This window comes from Myotis daubentonii, chromosome 17 (genome assembly GCF_963259705.1).
Source record: "Myotis daubentonii chromosome 17, mMyoDau2.1, whole genome shotgun sequence".
NCBI classification, from domain to species: Eukaryota; Metazoa; Chordata; class Mammalia; order Chiroptera; family Vespertilionidae; genus Myotis; species Myotis daubentonii.
Window position 1 is genome coordinate 39995780 of NC_081856.1, and position 20955 is coordinate 40016734.

Genomic DNA, 20955 nt, shown 5'->3' on the forward strand with positions numbered 1-20955 from the left:
TAATAGGGTGCTACTTTCCAATTTAAGATGACTCGGGCAGCTGGTGGCCATCCACTGTCAGTGCTCCCTGAGGAAAGCAGTTAATTTCCCGTATACAGCAGGATTTTAACTCAAACCTGGCCTCCGATGAGCTGGAGTGGGCTAACTTGGTAGGCCAACATCTCTTTACTAGGCGCTCTCCTTTATGACTGCTTGGATATGACCAGGTGGGTGCTAGAGAATCTATTATTCTGACAAATGCTCATCAGAGGTAAGGATTCTGATTTTAAATTCAAATTCCCTTGCACTATTAACTTTTCTAACATTGTGTGCTTTGATGGCCTCATTTGCATGATTTTTTAAATATGCATTTCTGGCTACAATTTTATCTGTGTTCTTTCACTTAATATGTGTTTAGAGGGAGCTTTTTTTCCTTAAGGGTGTGAAAAGGTTACCAATTTATTTGCAGCAGAGAAACTCTGGGGTTGAACTCCATATGACCAGAGGATAATTGTCATCGGGGTAGCATAGCATAGCAGTTAGGACCCCTGGAGTCAAAATGCCTGGACCCAAATCCTACCTCCTGCTCTCCATCAATATCAAGTGCATGTAATGCAACTATAGAGAAATCATTTAACCCCATAAACTCTATCCTCATCTTTTAATTGAGATAATAGTATTTCCTATGTAGGGTTTTGAGACGATTCCATTAGAATGGCACATGTATCAGTCAGCTTTTGCTAGGTTATACTGCAGTAACAAATGAACCTAAAGCACTATTGGCTTACAACGACAGTGATTTCGTTTCTCATTCATACACATGTCCATCGCGGGCTGGCTCCACCTCTGCTCCCTATTCTCTGCCACCTGAAACACAACTCATGGAGCAGCCTCTGCTGGTCTCACGACAGAGGGGATGGGGATGGCGTGGCTCACTGTGGTTATTGTTGTTTTTTTAAAAATATATTTCCATTGATTTCAGAGAGGAAGAGAGAGAGAGAGAGAGAGAGAGAGAGAGAGAGAGAGAGAGAGAGAAACATCAACTATGAGAAAGAATCATTGATTGGCTGCTTCCCGCAGGCCCCCCACTGGGGATCAAGCCCGCAACCTGGGCATGTGCCCTTGACCAGAATCGAACCTGGGACCCTTCAGTCCGCAGGCCAATGCTCTATCCACTGAGCCAAACCAGCTAGGGCTTGCTGTGGTTTTAACAACTCCTGCTTGGAAGCAGCACATGGTGCTGCCATTCCTATTTAATTGGCCAAAGTCATCCACGTGGCCAAGTCTGATATCAGTGAGTGGGTACAACCATTGCCATAATATACAATGCACATTGGCTGGGACATGGTAAATGCTCCATTAAAAAAGTAGTTTTTATTTTTAAATCCTGCTCACTAAAGGTTTAGGATTCATATTATCCTTTACGAAGACGGGAGAGACGAATATTTACATGTCTGTCAGTTGGTTTCTTTTAAGAACACGGTAAGGTGCTGAATGCTTCCTTTTAACTTTCCAGGGAAGGTGGTGTATGGAGAACCCATAGCAGCAAGTCTGGGCACAGATGGCACTCACTACTGGAATAAAGAATGGCTCCACGCAGCCCACTACGTTATGGGGCCTCCCTTGAGACCAGACCCTTCAACTCCTGACTACCTCATGAATCTATTGGCTAAGTAATAATTGAGCAGATGACTGTGAAGTGTTTTTGCCAAAAAGGTGTTTGATGAGTTTTGGGTTTGAGCAGAGATTTTTTTTTTACCATCTGGACCTTCCATTGACTTCCCAGTATTCTGTTCTACTTGACCTGACAGGCTCTGGGACTGTCCTTCATCTGGAGACCAAAGAGCATTGGCTTAATTATGTGATGAAATAGTGTCAAAATCTCTCTCCTGGACACAGAGAAATCAGATCATTTTTACTGAAATTTTATTCTCTTCTGACTTTTTTCATTGTCTTTTCTGTCTCTTGTTGCCTAGAGCCAGGTCTCTTCATTATGCTTTATTTTTATCCTACAGAATATTCTTGACTTTTTTCCTATGGTGATATAACCTGGGAACCAGATGTACCTGTTGTACAGGTATAATAGGTTACAATCAAGGGCTGAACCACTCTAGGGGGTGGAAAAGCAAAATCCTCCCTGTGAGTAGGTTATCCTCATGAAAGGCCATCAGAACTATTTTCAGAGACACTACATTCGGGGACATTATGATGTTTTTGTGAGAATTGCATCCTTCATGGATATCCTGACACTCCCCATTCACAGATCCTCATATCCAAGTTAACAGAGAACTTCTCACAACAGACGATATAAGAGTTCACTTGCCCTTTCCTTTCAGCCTCTTCCCTCCTTCACACGTCTACATCCCCAAAGTTATTCAGAAGTCAAAGCAGGATTCCTGTCACTGCTGACATCAACATCGTCCACCAATGTCATGTCTCCACTCATCGCAACGTTCCCATTTGTCCAGGGGCCTGCCCCAGAGGACCTGCCTCTGCTCATGTGGCTCCCCATGGTCCATCTTGGGTAGTACCTTCCTCACTAGGAACCTTTACTTTCATTATTGCCAATGATCTTGAAATAACTGTCATCAAGCTCATATAATTATCAATTTCTAGATGAGAAACTGAGCATCGGACAAACTTGTAATCACAGAACCCGTAAGTGATGGAACCGAGCTTAGAACATATCATTGTGCTTCTTGTAAGAGTATTCTCCAAAAGTTCCTCCTACAGCAGGGATCGGAGTGGGTGAAATATGTCCTTGAAAAAAACTACTCTTTTCCCACTGCAGTTTTCTGACACTCAGTTGCGAAGGGAGTCAGGAGACTAGGGAAGGTTGTGGTGGTTTCCTCCTGACCCGTTCTGTCTACTCACCCCCATCCTCTGGGGGGTTTTCTGTTACAGTGGTGATCTGACCACAACGGGGACTGACAACTGCACGTTCAACACCTGCCAGAAAGCTCTCGGGAAGGATGATTTTACTAAGATTCCCAACGGGGTGAACGGTGTTGAGGACCGGATGTCAATCATATGGGAAAAAGGCGTGGTGAGTTTCACAAGATCCTGCCTGTGTTTTGTTTTTTTTAAATATATTTTTATTGATTTCAGAGAGGAAGGAAGAGGGAGAGAGAGATAGAAACATAGATGAGAGAGAAACATCAATCAGCTGCCTCTTGCACACCCCCTACTGGGGATGTGCCCGCAACCAAGGTACATGCCCTTGGCCGGAATCGAACCTGGAACCTTTCAGTCCGCAGGCTGACGCTCTATCCACTGAGCCAAACCGGTTAGGGCAAGGATGTAATATTTTAAAAACAGCTGTATGAGGGCACATAAGTCATAATTTAAAGTCTAGACAAAGAGTTTTTAAATCCCCATCACTTAAAAATTTCTCCCTGAGGATGGAGAAGAATCAAATGGCTAATGGTTCACACGTTAACCTGTCTAGCCAGTTGCCATGTGTAGTGGCAAAGATCAGCAGGGGACACCTGGCTGGTTAGACCTGAGGTCCCCATTATTGTGCGTTCTTGCCCATCTCCTGGAGACCCTCCCTTAGATGACACATTAATCATGTCTCAGGCGTCAGAATCCCCTACAAACACCACTCACTTCTAACTCTAACTAACAGGTACTGTCAGTTTTGTTTCCAAAATGCCTTCTCATGTCCATCTTCATGTCTACCACTCTAGTTTGAGGCCCACTGCAGTGGTCTCCACAGCTGGTGTCCTTGCCCCCAGCCTGGCTTGCTACAATCTATTCTGTACTCCAGTACGGGAGTCACCCTTCAGAAATGGAGGTCTGTTCGTGCTACTCTTCTAACACCCTTTAATTTTCTTCATTACTTTTAGGATGAGAGTTGAACAATTAATATACATGTAAGGATCTTGAAAGCATCTCGATCTAGCAATGGTCTTCTTTGCCCCCCTTGCTCTCTTCCCTGACTCTAACCATCCCAGATGACTTCTCTTCTCTTTCTCTTTTCTTAGATTTTCTTGATAACATTCCAACCTTTCTCTTTGAACTTGTGTTATTACAATGGGTATCTTTATTACAGCAGATTTTCATAATCAATCACGTTTCCCAAGTATGTCAATGGTTTGCAAGTAACTGGATATTTCTTAGTATGATGCAATAATCAATGTTATTTTGTGAAACATTCAGACAATTTACTTATGGTAATATTACTTTCAGGACATAGTAATTTTTTTTTAAGACAGGGACCCTTTGATAATGAAATAAATCTAAAGATGCTTTTACCATATAAATGTATGTAGAGATAAACTCTCAACATTAAAAAAGTAACTTTAATGGGGTCACAGACCTCTAATGTCTGTCCATTTAAAAGTCTTTTGTAACAGACTGTCCATAATTTTTGGTTCATGTAAAGTTAATTGCACAAAATTGAAATTCTTGAGCTGATCCTTTCTCTTCCAAAAAGTGTTGTCACCTGATTTAAAAGTCTGTCTTACCTTAACTCTATAACACTCCATCTAATGTCTTCATGATGACTCATACATCTTGGGTCTGCAATAAATAAATGTAGTAGGTGGTGGTGGTGAACTTCAAACGAGAATTAGAAATACCATTCCTAACATTTTGCTATTGTCTATGCGAATCTGAGAATGGTGAAAAAACACAGTGGCTGTATTTTTTTTTTTAAGCTGATGTATTTTTGAACAGTTATCTTTGGGCTTCCATATGCTACCCCATCATTCCCATCATTTATCATTATGAGGTGTGTTTGGCTCCACAACATAAGAACTTAGATGCAATTCTATTTGGTTCCAAGAGATACAAGTTTGATTGACAGGAGATTCTTAACTATGGATCATTAGAACAGATGCATTTTTTTCCTTGAATGGTTTTACAGCACAGCGGCAAAATGGATGAAAACCGATTCGTGGCGGTTACCAGCACAAATGCAGCTAAGATCTTTAATCTCTATCCAAGGAAAGGGAGAATAGCTGTAGGATCAGATGCTGACATTGTGATTTGGGACCCAAAAGCCACAAGGTAAGTCGAAGTTCCTGCATTCCCTGGATTCACAGTGCAGAAAACGCACTAACTTGCAAAGAAATTCTTCATTGGCCTTAATCAGCCTTTTCTTCTTGGGTGATTTATTTAGCCGTGCGCAGGTATTTTGAGCCTGTGCACAAGATAAAAGGTTTTGATGTACAAATATTCCTTTGTTTTTCTTGGCAGAGAGGACACAAAAGTTGTGTTGCTTGCTCTTCCCCGGGAATGTATATATGTATAAAACCAATATGAATTTACCACTTCAGTGCTTGGCAAACGCCCGAATTCACACAAAGGAAAGGTACAGAGCAACGAAGAAAATAAAAGGCTTCACTTGAAAGGGATGAATTGAAAACTCAAAATAATTACAGCCTTGCTAAAGCTTTCAGATGGAAAAATTCCCGCACAAAGGATGTCACTTTCAGTTAGCCAAATTTTCCAGCTGAGTTCATCTTGAGCCTATCATTCCCAGTAGACGCCAGCTTTTTGTTTCCAATTTCCATAATTCTATGTTAATAGTGCAGGCCTGGCAAATTCCAGCTCAGGAAAGCACTCAGTAGCAGCCGGAGCTCTGCTAACTTCTCTTTACAGAATGTGAGCACAGACAACACCTGCACCCTGACTTGTGGTTTTTATAAACTTTACTGTTGTAATGGGAAAAATTCCAAATGCTGTAACATAGTGTGTGTGTGTGTGTGTGTGTGTGTGTGTGTGTGTGCACGTGTGCCTGTATAAACAGGGCTATGGTAGGGCCTTCTACCTTATTGTATAGGCTCTTTCTAATTTTCAAAGAGTTTTAGGTATTTTCATTGTAATACGGAAAAGTCTACAGTTTCTTGGGGGTGCTGTTATCACAAAGACCTAATTCCAATTGCTACCCTCTGGGGAAAAGAAGACCATTGGAGAAGCACGGGGCTACCACTGTTATGAACTTAAAAACAAACCCCAAAAATCCCATAAGGAAGTACTTGTGTTTTTGAGCTCCCTGCTCTCCACTCTCCTTTGAGCACTTGTCCCAACTCAGGGACCAGTTCATAGTTGATCATTGCAAGTTGCCTTTAGAGAGTGCAGTAAATGGTGGCTTATTTACATAGGATACCAACAATGAGGCACAACCAGGGTCTTTGTTATTACGTTAACAAGGGAGCCATTGTCCATTTGAGGATGAAATATCTGGTTGTCAAAGGATCTAGGCCCCTCTCCCTGCAAAATAAATGGCGAGTCAAACAAAATGCAGGCCGCTTCTCTACAAAGCTGGAAGCATCGGCCTTGGGGAGGCAGTGGGAGAATGGTGCTGGGGTTTGGGTCGGGCTGTGGTTGATGAACTGAGCCTGCTGTGTTTAGAAAGCTCCTGATATTTTAAATGTCACTCTACCAGAGCTATTGTACGTGGCAGGGGCCTCCCAGGGTCATTTCTGCTGCAATTCAAACAACTTAGGCTGCTCCAAGTGCTGGGACCAGATAAGTCTTTTGAAATAACTTGTGGCTTTGAGGAGTTCATGAGACTTAATCAGGAAACCTAGAGAATTTTAAGAGGGAGAAAACGATCATGTGGAAGAAAAATTTGGGGGAAATGATGTTTTTGAAGCATAGCATCTGGGAGAGTCATAATGATGATAATAATTAGTAGTAATTTGCCTGTGTGACTATTTCAGTGATCTTAAAATGCTTTGCCTATCTAGAATGTGATTTACAACATGATCACCGTACGGGCATGAGAAAACTGTAACACGGCGGGGTCTGGGACAGGTTTGAGATGAGAAGCCTGACCCAGTGTCTTCAACTTTGCAAACTTGTAGGCTGGTCATGAGATCTGGTGCCCTGCTATCTCCTGACATCAACGCAGAGCACTTTATAGCAAAGTTACTAGTATTGTCCACCGTCCATTTGTTCTCTCAGTCAAGTAGTTCAGTAACCGAAAGCTTTTTTGGGTTTGATTCTATGCTTTATTATTCCTTTTCAAAGATAAGGGAGAAATAAAAATACCTTGTGGAGTCATGTGACACTGCAGTCTAATTCTTTAAAAACAAAACAAACTTTTATCGATTTCAGAGAGAAAGGGAGAGGGAGAGAGAGATAGAAACATCAATGATGAGAGAGAATCATTGCCCGGCGGTCTCCTGCACTCCCTATATTGGGGATCAAGCCCACAACCTCCGCATGTGCCCTGATGGGGAATTGAACCATGACCTCCTGGTTCACAGGTCGACACTCAACCACTGAGCCACGCCGGCCCGGCTCCAGTCTAATTCTTTTTTATTTTATTTATTTCTTTTTTAATGGAGCTCCATCGGAGGCCCCTCCCTGTGGTACTTTTAGCCCCGCCCCCATATCTCCAATGGCTCCCATTCTTATTCTCTCTTCAAATTTTTTTTTAAGTGAACATATCAAGATTTTATTGTCATATAATAAAACAACACATGAAGCTTAGAACCGGGTCACCTGACCCTTTCTCTTCCTATCGCCTCCCAGTTCCAAAGGCTCGAATCTCTTCAGAGCCAGCATCCTCAGACCTGCAGCGGGGCTCAACGCATTCAGGCCTCAGCACCATCTTCTGTCTAGCTCTTGCCTTTTTTCAGAAAATCGGCTTAGTCTGCCCGCCATGGCCGCTGTGATTCCTGTCACCACGCTGCTTTCCCTGCGCACACAGAGCATCCTCGCCCGTCTTGCCCTGGGTGACTTTGTGGGGTTGATGCTTGCCACACTCCTCGCAGAAAGTTGGGCGGGTTTTAGGCACGTTCACCGTGTTTGCAGGCGCGCTGTCGGCAGGGAGAGGAAGCGCCCCCCGAGGTGTTCATTCCGAGGCCACCACCAGCTCAGGTGTGAAGCCTTGTCTTCCTCAGGCAGCGGGACACCGAGCAATGACCTGGGCCTAAGCTTATGCATCATTCGCCGCCTCTATTTACCACCTGCTGTGGCTCGGAGGCTGGTTAGAGGCCGCGATTATGTCTCCTTGAGGCATGCTTTTCGAGGATATAAATTTAGGCCACTCGCTCACAAGCGTTAGCCACCGGCTTCTATAACACCGTTTGTCCTTCCTTTCCGGTGAGGTTGTTTCTGAACAGCACGGAACGATCCAGATGTTTTTTCAAAGATCTACCCATTACCTGCTTTATTTCTCCTCTTCGAGTCTAAGAATAACTAACTTAAGGTCAAAGGACAAAACGTTTGTGCTTTTAAGTTTCTTTCTATCTCTTTCGTCAGTTCTCTAATATTTCTGACATATTTACATGTCCATATACCAGTATGTGTCTTTTGGGGTCAAGATACATATTGGCATTTATTATTCGCCTGAGTCTTCTCCATCTACGGCTCCTTGTCGTGCTCACCTGGGTGCACAGTGGAAACACGCACAGCGTGTGGTTGGGGCCCCAGCTCCATGGATGCTGAGGAGGGGGGCAGGGGCAGGCCCCCCAGGCCACTGAAGGTCTCTGAATAGCCACCATCTCATCAGTTCAATGAGATGACGAATTGTTGTTGTGCCTACGTTATGTTTTTCCTAGAAGCCATGAGATATTACATGTGAAAACTAAGGAAGGATTATACCAAGACAGGCTCCGGTTCATGATGGCTCCTTTCTATGTATCCAGTGCGAATGGTGTCCTTCTCGCAGCACGTTTTCATTTCTCGGCTTGTTTTTGCCTGCGGTGACCCGGGGGGCAGGGGAGCACAGGGCTGTATTTCTCTGCCCTCGGGCTCTTTAAAAAAAACAAAACTGGAAATTTTTCGTTTTTCTTTTTTTAATTTTTTCTTTTTTGAAAAACAAAGAAATTGTATTTTTACATGGCAGGAAATATTTACTTGGATTTCTTTGAATTATTCCATTTCTTGCTTCTCTAACCCTTTCATTTAAGGACGTTCCCTGCGCCGGCTCCAGAATTTTCCCCACTATCATTACTCATCTTTTTCAGTGTGAAAATTGCAGAAATCCGGAAACAGGAGGGAAGGGGGCAGTTGAAGAGGAGGCTTTGTAGAATAATGAGTCTGAAAGAATATTTGAACAAGGAGAAAGCGTGTTTATCGTGGTTCATATTCAAAGAGAGAATTTTGCAGAAACGGCTGATTCCTTATGTAGGTCGGTCATAGCACCAGCTTTCTCTATTCTTGGTTGTTATGAGAAAGCTGCTCATCTGGGCTGACTGTTCCTGCCCAAAATGTATGCTGCTGACCTCAGCGAGGCCCTCTCTGATGTGCAACAGTATTTTTAGCGTCTCTAGCTGTGCGCACGCTGCCCTCGACACTACCCACACGTCACAGCCCGCCTCCTCTCACCCTTCAGACTGAGTTCTGTTGACTGCTACACACTCACAATACTCTTTACTCACTGTTTTTCTCTCTCATGAACATTCTTTTTTTAAAAACACATTTTTTAAAAAAATATATTTTTATGGATTTCAGAGAGGAAGGGAGAGGGAGATAGAAACATCAATTATGAGAGAGAATCATTGATTGGCTGCCACACAACCCAGACAGGTGCCCTGACCAGGAATCGAACCATGACCTTCTGGTTCATAGGTCAATACTTAACCACTGAGCCATGCCGGTCAGGCTAAAATATGTTTTTAGTGATTTTAGAGAAGAGGAATAGGGAGATGGAAACATCAGTGAGAGAGAAACATCTATTGGCTGCCTCCTGCACACCTCCTACTGAGGATCAAGCCTGCAACCCAGGCATGTGCCCTAACCAGGAATCGAACCGGGACCTCTTGGTTCATGGGTCAACCCTCAACCACTGAGCTACATGAGCCTGGTGCTCTCATTGACATTCTTGACGTCTAATCCATTTTAAACAAATAAGTGTTTTATTTCTGAACAATTTCAGGTTTACAGAAAAGCTGCAAAGATAGTGCAGAGTTCCTATATACCCCACAGTCAGTTTCCATTATTATCTTACGTTACTGGGTGCATTACAATTAATGAGCCCACGTTGATATGTTATTATTAACTAGAGTCCATACTTCATTGAGATCTCTTTAGTTTTTGCCTAGCATCCCCTTTCCAGTTGTGGCTCCCCTCCAGGTAGTCGTCATAGGTCCTTAGGCTCCTATGGCCTTTGATACTTTCTCTGACTTTCTTTGTTTTTGATGATCCTGGCAGTTTTGGGGAGGACTGGGCAGGTATTTTGAAGAATGTTCCTCTGTTGTGATTTTTCTGATGTCTCCTTTTTCTCATTATCAGCCTTGGGTTATGGGTTATAGGAGGAAGACCACATAAGTAAAGTACTGTTTTCACCACATCCTTCCGACGGCGCATGCTATCAACATGACTTTCCACTGTTGATGCTGACCTAGATCTGCTGGCTGGGGTGGGGTTAGTCAGGCTTCCGCACTGTATAGTTGCTCATTTCTTCCCCTTTCCCTAATATTGTGCCTTTTAGAAGGAAGTCACTGCACAGTTCACAGTTAAGGAGTGGTGAATTATGCTCTAGTTCTATGTTTTAATTAATTCTATATCCCCAGGGTCTGGCCCAGTTCAGCCCAGAGTAAAAGTACCGTAAATGTTGAATGGGTGAGTGAGAAGGATATAGAGCCCTCCACACTGCATGGAAGAATGATGTGATAAAGAAATGGCAGCCAGGACAGCATGCTTCAGTGGTTGAGCTTCGGCCTATGAAGCAGGTTTTGGTTTGATTCCCGGTCAGGGCACATGCCTGGGTGTGAGTGAGCTCCATCCCCAGTAGGGTGCGTGCAAGAGGCAGCCAATCAATGATTCTCTCTCATCATTGATGTTTCATCGCTCTCTCTGTCCCTCTCCCTTTCTCTCTGAAATAAATATGTATATGCGTATGTAAAGAAATGGCATAAATTCTATTATATGCTTGATAGTTGCTAAGGGTGTAAATCTTTACTATTCTCACCACAAAAAAAGAAATGGTAATTATGTGACGTGATGAAAGTGGTAATTATTTTGCAATAGATAAGTGTATCAAATCAACGCGTTGTGCACCTTAAACTCACACCATGTTATGTCACTCATATCTCAGTAAAACTGAAGGAAAATAAAGAAATGGCATAAAGGAAAATTGGAAAGGTTTTATTTAACAACAATTATGGTGAGAAGACAAGTGAGAAATAGAGCACTTTCTCACCTCATGCTTTTAATTTGTCGCAAGTCATCAATAACTGATGCTGAAAGAGTGAATGAATGAAGAGGAAGATAGGTTGGATGGATTTTCCAAGGAGAGGACGAAGAACTGCCACCCTGGACTGACTTTCCTTGTGTCCGATTCACTTTTGAGGGTGGGGAACAATCACCTCGTTAAGCAGTTCTAATAAGGAAGAAATTGAAGTGAAAAGAGAGTTGGCCTCCCATGTTCCTTCATTCACACGATCTCAGGACTGGGGCAACGCTATGAGCCAGGCATGAAGGTCAAGGTTGTCTGAAAGCCAGGCTCTGCCCTTACGAAGTTGGCCATCTAGAGAGAGAGAGAGAAGATGAGCTATGAAGCCAAAAGCTCCCCGTCTAAGGAATGTGTTAAAAATATCACACGAGAGGCAGAAACAAGATGCCACTGATGTTCAAAGAAGATCATTCTTTTATCAGCACCGTCCTGAGCATAGGACCACATTGGCGAGAAGAGTAAATGAGATGTCTGGCCCCGAGAATCAAGACTAAACATGTGGGAGAGATAAAATGAGGCACTGAGAGAAAGATCTGGGGGCAAGCAGTGAAGGCTGGGGATTAAGTGAGAGAGAACAGGTTCAGGCCATGGAAGAGAGTGGGAAGGCGAGGAGGTCATGGCTGCCTGTCTTGTATTAATTTTGTTCATTAACATTTTAAACAGTGCTCATCTAGTGCAGAAGCACTATTGAATCACATGAATAAATGGACATGTCAATATTTATGGGATATTTTTCCTTGCAAGATATTCCCGTTTATTTTACCTATCTGATTTTTTTTAAATTTATTTTTCTTGATTTCAGAGAAGAAGGGAGAGGGAGAGAAAGATTGACACATCAATGACAAGAGAGAATTATTGATTGGCTGCCTCCTGCACGCCCCGCACTGGGAATCAAGCCCACAACCCAGGCATGTGCCCTGGCTGGGAAACCAAACTGTGACCTTCTGGTTCCTAGGTTGACACTCAACCCCTGAGCCACACTGACTGGGCTAGCCTGCCTGATTTTAATATTAGCTTAAGGCTGGTTCTGTGAAAGGTTTTTGTCTGACCACACCAGTAGAGGTGGGCTAAAATTTTTCATTTGAAAATTTCCTGCAAGGTTCTAGCAAAAACAATTACCCAGCTGACTAGTTAGTGTCTCAAATGCGAGCAACACGCATTTCACCCAAGATCCTGAAGGGGGCGCCCAGAGCCCACACTGAGCTCGGGCCCCAACCAGGCCATTAGAGCTGCTGGTTATGCAAGCACCAGCCAGCCCCTGGAGAATGGATGCACTTGCTAATGATTTGGGGCTTTGTGGTACATAGATGTTTTCATTTTTTAAAATTCTCATTACTTATTAATGGCACCTAGAAATATGTATGCTTAAGCTACCATCTGCAGCCTTAAAAATGGCCCGCACTGAAGTTACCGAGGCAGATCAGGGAGGGAAGAAAGCAGTGCAGCCGCGATCTTTTTATTTTAAACCCCTGAGAAGATGGATGATCCCAGGGGGAGAACCCTGGCATGCGGTGATGGATGGTCAGAGGGAACTGGGAGTGGGAGTCTGTTGCGAAGGGTTGGACTTCCCGATGAAAGATTACCTGCGACGTTCCTAGCCTGGAAAAAGTTCCTGCAAAAATCAACGGCAACAGCTCTCCTGTGTCATGGCACAATCAAAACAAACCACTCCGTGTGCGGGGAGCACTCACCCTTCGCAGAAGTACAAAGAGTCCGCTGTGTTGGGCGTGACGGCTCCTTGAGCCGGTGCCCACGGCTCGTGCGTGACAGAGGCACGTGTCCTAGCGCATCGCTACTTGGGTCAAAGCTTCACATTTAAGGACACGTTCCCTATCTAAGCGTTTGGCCCATTTTTGTAGGACCTCTTGGTGCTTGCAGCCAAGGGGAAGAAATCAAGAGTACGATTTCCATGCAGTGTCAAGACGGCATCTGGCGGTGCCATGTGTTCAAGACCAAGGCTGGCCAGGTTGGCCAACTTGTCAACATCTCATTGGAGAGGATGGCCTGTGAGTTACTTGCAAGCCCATAGCCGCAGCAGCAGTAACTCATGTGCTGGCCATTTCAGACTCTCCTGTGAGCTTCCGAGCATCGGGATTGATTAAAGAGCACTTAGTTACTATGGCAACTGTCCCTGTTCCGTATTTATGAGCTCCGGGATAGCTCACGGAGTCTCAAGCACACAAACACGCCGCTAACACGCTGTGTGCACTGGAACATTTAATGAAGACTTTTAGCTACACGTATTCTGCAGAGCAGGCATGTTTTTCTCCCTGTTCTTTTCGTTTATTTTTTTCAAACTCAATTACAGCCGGCTTTGGCTTTGCATGCACCATTCTTGAAGGCACTGTGCCGTCTCTCCTGCTTTATTTCCTTGCTTTTCTCATACAAGATAGAAATACACGCATTGAACTGGATATTCGGTGGAGGGTCATGGCTTGCAGCTTTTGCAGTGCCTCTCTGGGTTTCAGAAGAGGTCCTGCGTGTGCAAGAAAGCAGGGGAAGAACGGCTATTTCATCCTTGGGGTGTGGGGATCCTGGGATGTGGGGAACACATAAGGAGGAAGGTGCCCTTAGATAAGTAGTGATGATTTCGGCTTACTATTGTAGGGAGAGTACCCGTGCTACAAGGCATTTTCCCTTGAGGTTGCACATGGTGCTTCATTTGTCTAATTGGCACACATCATCTTCCTCCTCCTCAAAAGCAGCATCTGCACACACATGCCAGCACACACGCACATGCACGTAAATGCAACAACCGTATCAGCTCATCAGAATTGGTCAGCCGGAAGACTCTGTGCGTTCTCTCTCTCTCTCTCTCTCTCTCTCTCTCTCTCTCTCATTATTTTTAATTGATTTCAGAGAGGAAAGGAGAGGGAGAAAGAGATATAAACATCAATGATGAGAGACGATCATTGATCGGCTGCCTCCTGCACACCCCACACAGGACTGGCCCACAACCTAGGCATGTGCCCTGACTGGGAATCGAACTATGACCTCCTGATACATAGGTCAATGCTCAACCACTGAGACACACCAGCCGGGCAGTAAGACTCTACTTTCAATGCCTGTTTCTAAGAGTGTTTATAACTAACTCACTAATTCCCCCCGCCGCCCAGACCCCAAACCCACGCGATCACAGTGCACAGGCCTCCTACCAGGTGCATGGGTGGCATGAAGACAGTCTATGCCGCGACCTTTCACTGTGTGGTGTTGCACACGTTCATGGAGGCAACCTGGCTCCAGGTTAGCATTTCCAGGTTGTGCTTTTGCACAGCCGTGGGGGCACCCATCATGTATGCTGGCCATCGTAGCTTTACACAGGCATCATGACCATTTCCTGGCAGATGATAGCTAAGTATTTGGAGGAATACATGCCTTTTGCTAATCCACCCAAAACCCAGCCCGCCATCTTAGCTCCTGGGGGCAGGAGCAGGACCAGGGTGTAAAGAGAAAGGCTTTGGGGTTCAGTTCCTTCTCTGCCACGTGCTCACTGGGTGTGACCTTGGGGATGTTATTTCCTTTTCCTGAATTTCAATTTCCTCATTTGTAGAACCGGGATGATGATAGTGATATTGATTTCACAGCATTGTGGTGAATGTTTAAGATGGTGTACATAGAGTGCTTGGTATAAGAACAGAAATGGAAACAAAGGAACTAAAATGCTTGGTACATAATTAATGTTCAGCCGTGCTTGGCATGCAGTAGGTGCTCCATTAGTGATACGAGGTGCTCAGTTAGTGATACTAGGTGCTCCGTTAGTGCTAGTAAGTGGTCACTGTGTCAAATAAGTGGGAGCTGCTAGTAGCTATAGTTATCATTGTGATTTAAAAATCCTTGCAATAATGACTTCATTCATTCAGACATGACCAAAGGGTACTAGGATATTTCATATAAAGGAAGCTCCATCGCTTACGTTTCTTGCACCATCCGATTTTCACCAAGAATGACTAAAGTGGAGAAGCGTGGATGGATTCTTTTGGGTAAGATCATCTGATTAAACTAGAACTCTTAAGTGCCTCCAGCACTGACTCCTTTGAAAAATGTATTTGCAGTGAAACTGTTCCAACAAAGCACCTAAACTTCCTTTTGTAACCTTCAGCGTCTTCATCCTTTGCTTTTAAGAAGTTTTGGGCCGTGCATGAAAAAAAGCTAGCCTTGCTGATTACCTGCGGGTAGAAATGTAACCTCTGTGTATGCCAGGTTGTTTATTTAAACATGTTCCGATGCAACGGAACCTTGTCAGTGAACTAGAAGTGGTTTCCAGGGACTTCACGAATAATGGCTGCATCATTTTTGTTTTTCAAATCATGAAGGAGAAGCTCCTCAGGAGCAGGTCGCAGGAACCCATCCTGTCGTTGGGCATGTGCCTTTGCCAGAGGAAGCACAGTCTATTTTAAGCATTAGGACTTGGGGAGGTGGTTGTGCAAAAGGCATGGTTTTTCTACCTCGGCACCTGCTGTATTTTTCCCCTACCTGACATACATGTTTTTCTGGTTTTGGCATTTGCCTGTCTTATTTACAGCTGTATTCCTAGGTTCCAAAACAGTGCCAGCTACATATAGGAGCGCAATAATTTTTATTTTTTGTGAATAAGCCAGATATTAACAGTCTTGGGCCAGTAAGCAAATAGGCGATTTAAAAGGCTTTGTTTATCTGCTCTTGGAACTGGTTCCAGATCCAGGGTTTACAGTTTTCCCCCTTTGAATTAAAAAAAAAAAAAAAAAGAATTCTGGGCACTTCTGCCTTCCCCTTCCCCCCAGCAGTGCTTGACAAAGATGCATTCCAGAGTCAGCGGCCAGGAGCTTCAGCAGACCTGGCCATGAGTGTGGTTGAAGCCTGGTTGGATCCTTCCGTGGTCAGATAACTCTGTTGATTGCCTCAGACTCACACTTAATTATCATAAAGCCAGGGGCCCTTGGGTCTGTAGGCAGCGGAATGGAAATGAATCGAAGGAAATGGAATATCAGTACCTGGAAAGAATCCTAGGGTCTTTATAGCCTTGCAGCCCAGCAAAGAGCCGCGGCTTCCCACACGGCCTGTGGGGGGGCAGTGAAAATGCACCCTTCCCTTCAGAAGAGGATCACAGTGAAGAGAGTAATTCAGGGAAGGGGCCCACATAAAGCACCAAAACACTTAATTTAAGCCTTTTTTTTAAGAGCAGTGGTTCTCAAAGTCTGGTCCAGGAACCAGCAGCCTCTGGGAATTTATTAGAAACGCAAATTCTCAGGCGCTACCCCAGACTGCCGCTTAGGACATCCTGGGGGATGAGCCCATCCACCTGATGAACGAATGCAGAGCCCTGGCCGCTGTGGCTCTCAGTTGGTTGGCATCCTGTGCACCAAAAGGTGGTGGGTTTGATTCCTGGTCAGGGTACATACCCAGGTGCAAGTTCAATCCCCAGTCGGGTACGCACGGGAGGCAACGGATGGATATTTCTCTCTCTCTCCCCATCCCTTCTCTTTCTAAAAATCAGTAAACATATCCTCAGGTGAGGATTGGAAAAAAAGAATATAGAACATATACACGGGGTTGGGCTAAAGGAGGTTCATCATTGTGAATACACAAAACACAGTTTACTCTTGTCTTATGACTTGTTAATTACTAGAGGCCCGATGCACAAAATTCGTGCAAGGGGCTCGGCCCTCGAAGCCCCAGCTTCATCTGAAAGGTCGTCCGGAAGGACGTCCGGAAGGTTGTTTGGCTGTCCGGTCTAATTAGCATATTACCCTTTTATTAGTATAGATTGTATTGTTTTCCATACGAACAACTGCAAACCTCCATGTGCCCTGCCTTATACTCATGTGGAGTGATGAGCGGGAGATGCCGAGGGAGCTCCTGTGAGTTCAAGGTCGTGCTTCCCTGCTGTGCCGCCGGCGGCAGACTGCACGCTCTGTCCTTGGTGACAAGTGTGTGCTTGGCCGGCGTGTGGCATGGGTCCCTGCACATCGGCCCGCACTCTCGGGAGTCCCTTCCCACCACACGCTGCTGGCAGGGGGCTCTGTGGACACGTGGGCAGTGGCAGCTTCTTTAAAAGGCCTCTGTGCCTGTGGAATACTCCGCCCTCGCCAAGAGAGGCCTGTGCAGCCCCGAGCCTGGGGCAGGAGAGTCAGGGTCCATTAGGTTTATTTTGCAGCTGCAGTGGGAGTCCCATTAAACCTATTGCCTCATGTCCTTTGTCTAAGTTGATTTCTCATTGGCCAGGAGGCAAAAGGATCAATACTATTTTTTATGCCGACATGATGTCGCCTGAAGGAAATTTCCCATCGCTTCCCTGTGCCTGCCTTCAGGCCTGAAACCGGGGCTGCGTGCCATCTGGGCCGCGAGGAGGCTCCCCACATGTGCCATCTGCAGAGCCCACCCAGGGTGCCCTTTGGGAGGGGGTCACACTGGCTGCCTGCTCAGAGCTGAGCTTGGCATTCGTGCTGGGCTTTCGGCACGCGTGTTCCTGTCCATACTGAATCTAATGGGGACAACTTGGTTTCTTTTTTTTTTTTCTTGCCTATGAAGCCCTTTACTCTATATCTTGGCTTTGTTTGTATTTGGAATGCTTTCTGCCTCTCCAGAATTTCTTATGGATGCTTTCTTTACATTTCTATTATAATATTTTTTTCCTGTCTCCCTCCACCCCCCTCCCCCCAGACCCCACCCCCACTCTGATCTGCCTCTATTTCTCTCAGCGGGAGGGAAATGTTGAGACTTTGCTCCAAGTCCTCTTCTCCTAGCAGGCATTGAAGGAAAGCTACGTTGCTAGAGGCAGAATAATGAGAAGGTAATTTACCCACAAGGGAGAAAACATTGGAGCACTTATCTGTGCGGAAGAGTTGCTGAATTCCTCACAGGGTCGGGGGACACTGTATAAATCAGCCATCTATAAACGTATTTATTGCATGCTTGCTGTGTTTAAGAAATGTAAAAAGTGTTGCTGAGTGTTGCCGGGACGTAAACATAAGGTGTAATATCTGCCATCAAAGAGACTTTGTTCTGTTTGGACAGATGAGATATAAACATGGGAAAGGATAGTAACTTTTGGAAGAAAAAAATAATAACAGCTGAACACATCGCTGCAAGAGGTGGAGAGGGTCTTACGTGCTGTGGCCCAAACCATTGTCCTGAGTTGAGGTCATCAAACTTCAGAGAAGACTGGGTGGGACATGGGAAAGGACTTTGAACTAATTGAGTCTTGGGGGTGGCTCTGGATAATAGAAAGGAGGCAGTAAATCCCCCCAGATGGAGAGATCGGGGCTACATTGGGAAAGTGGGAAAGATACATCCAAGAGTAATCAAGAGACTGGGAAGGCAGGGGCTCAGGATGCCAGGCCGTGGAGATAACACAAGTCCCGGCCAGATGACTAAGAGCTTTGGGTGTTAGTTTAAGTGACAGGATCTGCTGTTGGACGGCATGAGCTGGTGAGCGTCTCTGCGTGAGGGTCTGAGTCGATGACATCTGTGCTTCCCCATCTTCACGGGGCACAATGATCTTATTCGTAAGGAACAGGGCAGTAAAGAGAAGGGATCTGGAGACAGGGAGGAGAATGTGGCGTCCACAACTTGTCCTGGTTTGCCCGAAACTTTCTTAGTCTCAGCAGTGCAAGTTCTGTGTCCAGACAAACCCTTCCCTCTAAACCAGTGGTTCTCAACCTTCCTAATGCCGCGACCCTTTAATACAGTTCCTCATGTTGTGGTGACCCCCAATTTCATTGTTATAAATTGAACATAATTAAAGCATAGTGATTAATCACAAAAACAATATGTAATTGTATATGTGTTTTCCGATGGTCTTAGGTCGCTGTGAAAGGGTTGTTCGACCCCCAAAGGGGGGTTGAGAACCGCTGCAAACCCACCCTAGGCCTGCTTGTCACCTGGGAAGATGCTTTTGGTTAACAGTGACTAGTCTACGGGCTCTCCACACCTGGTCGCCCTGGGGTCTGAGTGTTTGGATCTTGTATCTGGGCTCATCAGTTGGGAAACTGGTTAAATGGTATTGTAGGCTGATCAGTGTGCAGGATGGATTGGGTCAGGGAGATCATACTTATGGAATGATCCGGAGGCTTAAGGGGATAAGGGCGCTGGCAAGTTGATAGCATAAAGAAAAACTTGATTTAGGAGATTTTTTTTCTCTCCTGGCAAGAAAAACCCCTCCTTGACCACTTGGTGAGGGAGAGGAGTCAGGATCGACTTTAAAACAACGGCAGCATTTATTGAGTGCCAACTGGGCGCAATTTCTCCCTGAACATTGTACTCAAAGTTGAGTGAGAAATATCTTCCCCTAAAGTAGCTTAGGATCTAATGGGACAGATAAACACTCCAAATAATTAACATAACTACAAAATAGGGTGGACGATCTGGGTGTGTGGTCCCGTGATTAAGGAGCATGGGATTTAGGGCAGAACTGGGTCACTGGACTCAAACCCCAGCTGCACCCATCCATATGAGCTCCGTGACCTTGGGCAAGCTCCTCACGTCTCCGAGGCTGTTTCTTCTCCGTGAAAAATAGAGATGTGCCAATAACAGTACCAGCCCCTGAGGGCTCAGCATGCTGCATGGCACACATGAAAGCTTAAGAAACATGAATATTATCAGTATCCCAGATAAAGGAAGACTCTAGGGGTTTACAAACTAGAGGGTATCAAAGGAAGTGACTTTGATATTGTGGGATCCTAGAGAGAAAAGCTTAGATAGATAAACACATCCCAGAATTCAAGTTTGTTTTTGTCAACCACAGTTCCAATCAGTGTTGTTCGTGTGGAAAATAATACAGTAATCTATAATAATAAAAGCATAATATGCTAATTAGACCAGACATCCTTCCGGATGTCCTTCCGGATGACCTTCTGGACGAAGTCAGGGCTGTGAGGGAAGCCCAGGTCCCTGGTGCCTGCCGGGAGAAGCCTGGGTCTTGGGTGCCAGAGGGAAGCTGGTGTCGGCAGCTGGGGGAGGGAGGGCCTATTCTTGCATGAATTTCATGCACCGGGCCTCTAGTTAATAAATAATAACACAAGAATAAACTTTGGGAAGAGGGAGAGGGGAGGAGGGAACTGAGATAGTATCTGTAATACTATCAGCAATAAAAATATATTTTTTAAAAAAAGAAACTTTGTGTTTCACATCCTCTCAACTGTAAACCTACTTTCGCCCCACCCCGTACATGTCCTTTTCTGCACGTTTAGCTCGTAGTTGGCTTGCGAATGGGACACAGCTGTAACTGCCTTTTCAGTGAAAGGTCCCGTAGACATGACATCGAGCAGGGCTGTTAGAGCGTGTTGGACGTCTGACAGCCTGAGACAGTAGTTTCCAGGGAAGGCTCTCCATGTAATTTCTTTGTGTTAGGCCTTCCGTGTAAGTTTCATAGTAATGAGTAACTGCCGGGAGCCGGTCCATCCTTGCTGTTTCAAGGGACCTGGCATATATGGCATACGGTTCTTAATATGTTTGCTCACCTTCTTGGCGCTGTGTTTTAACCAAAGTCACCTCTCCGAGAAAGGTTGAATCCCCAGGTAGGGATTTTCCCCTGAAGTTAGGGAGGGAATAAAACCCCTCAACTAAGTGCCAGGCGGGTAATTAATCCCTTTAACTACGAACAATCATGCTTAAACTACATAATCTTTTCTCCCTGGAATGGAGATAAGAAACGCCCTAACCTTTGTAATAGAGATTGATAGGATTAAATCAACTGGTATAAATACAGTTGTAACAAGACAGAAAGACTCAGAACTCAGAACACAGAAATCATGAGACAGAATTCAGAACTCAGAACTTAGAACAGAATCAAGAAGACAGAATCTACACGGAGCCTAGAGACAGAAGAACTTTGCTGGAGAGAGCATGCCGGAGGATCCTGG

At 44.9% G+C, this 20955-nt stretch overlaps 1 protein-coding gene across 4 annotated transcripts in view; it reads left to right on the forward strand.

The window, feature by feature from the left end:
• The window catches only part of DPYS (dihydropyrimidinase), a 73271-nt gene that overhangs the window by 27679 nt on the left and 24637 nt on the right, over window positions 1-20955 (forward strand). For 2 of the 4 annotated variants that reach the window (XM_059671938.1, XM_059671936.1), the window contains exons 5-7: window positions 1496-1652; window positions 2884-3025; window positions 4850-4992. In XM_059671938.1, coding sequence (XP_059527921.1) covers window positions 1496-1652; window positions 2884-3025; window positions 4850-4992 — 442 coding nt within the window. Of the gene's footprint in view, window positions 1-1495; window positions 1653-2883; window positions 3026-3668; window positions 3776-4849; window positions 4993-20955 lie in introns of all 4 variants that reach the window. The other 2 variants (XM_059671939.1, XM_059671937.1) reach the window with 2 other exon arrangements.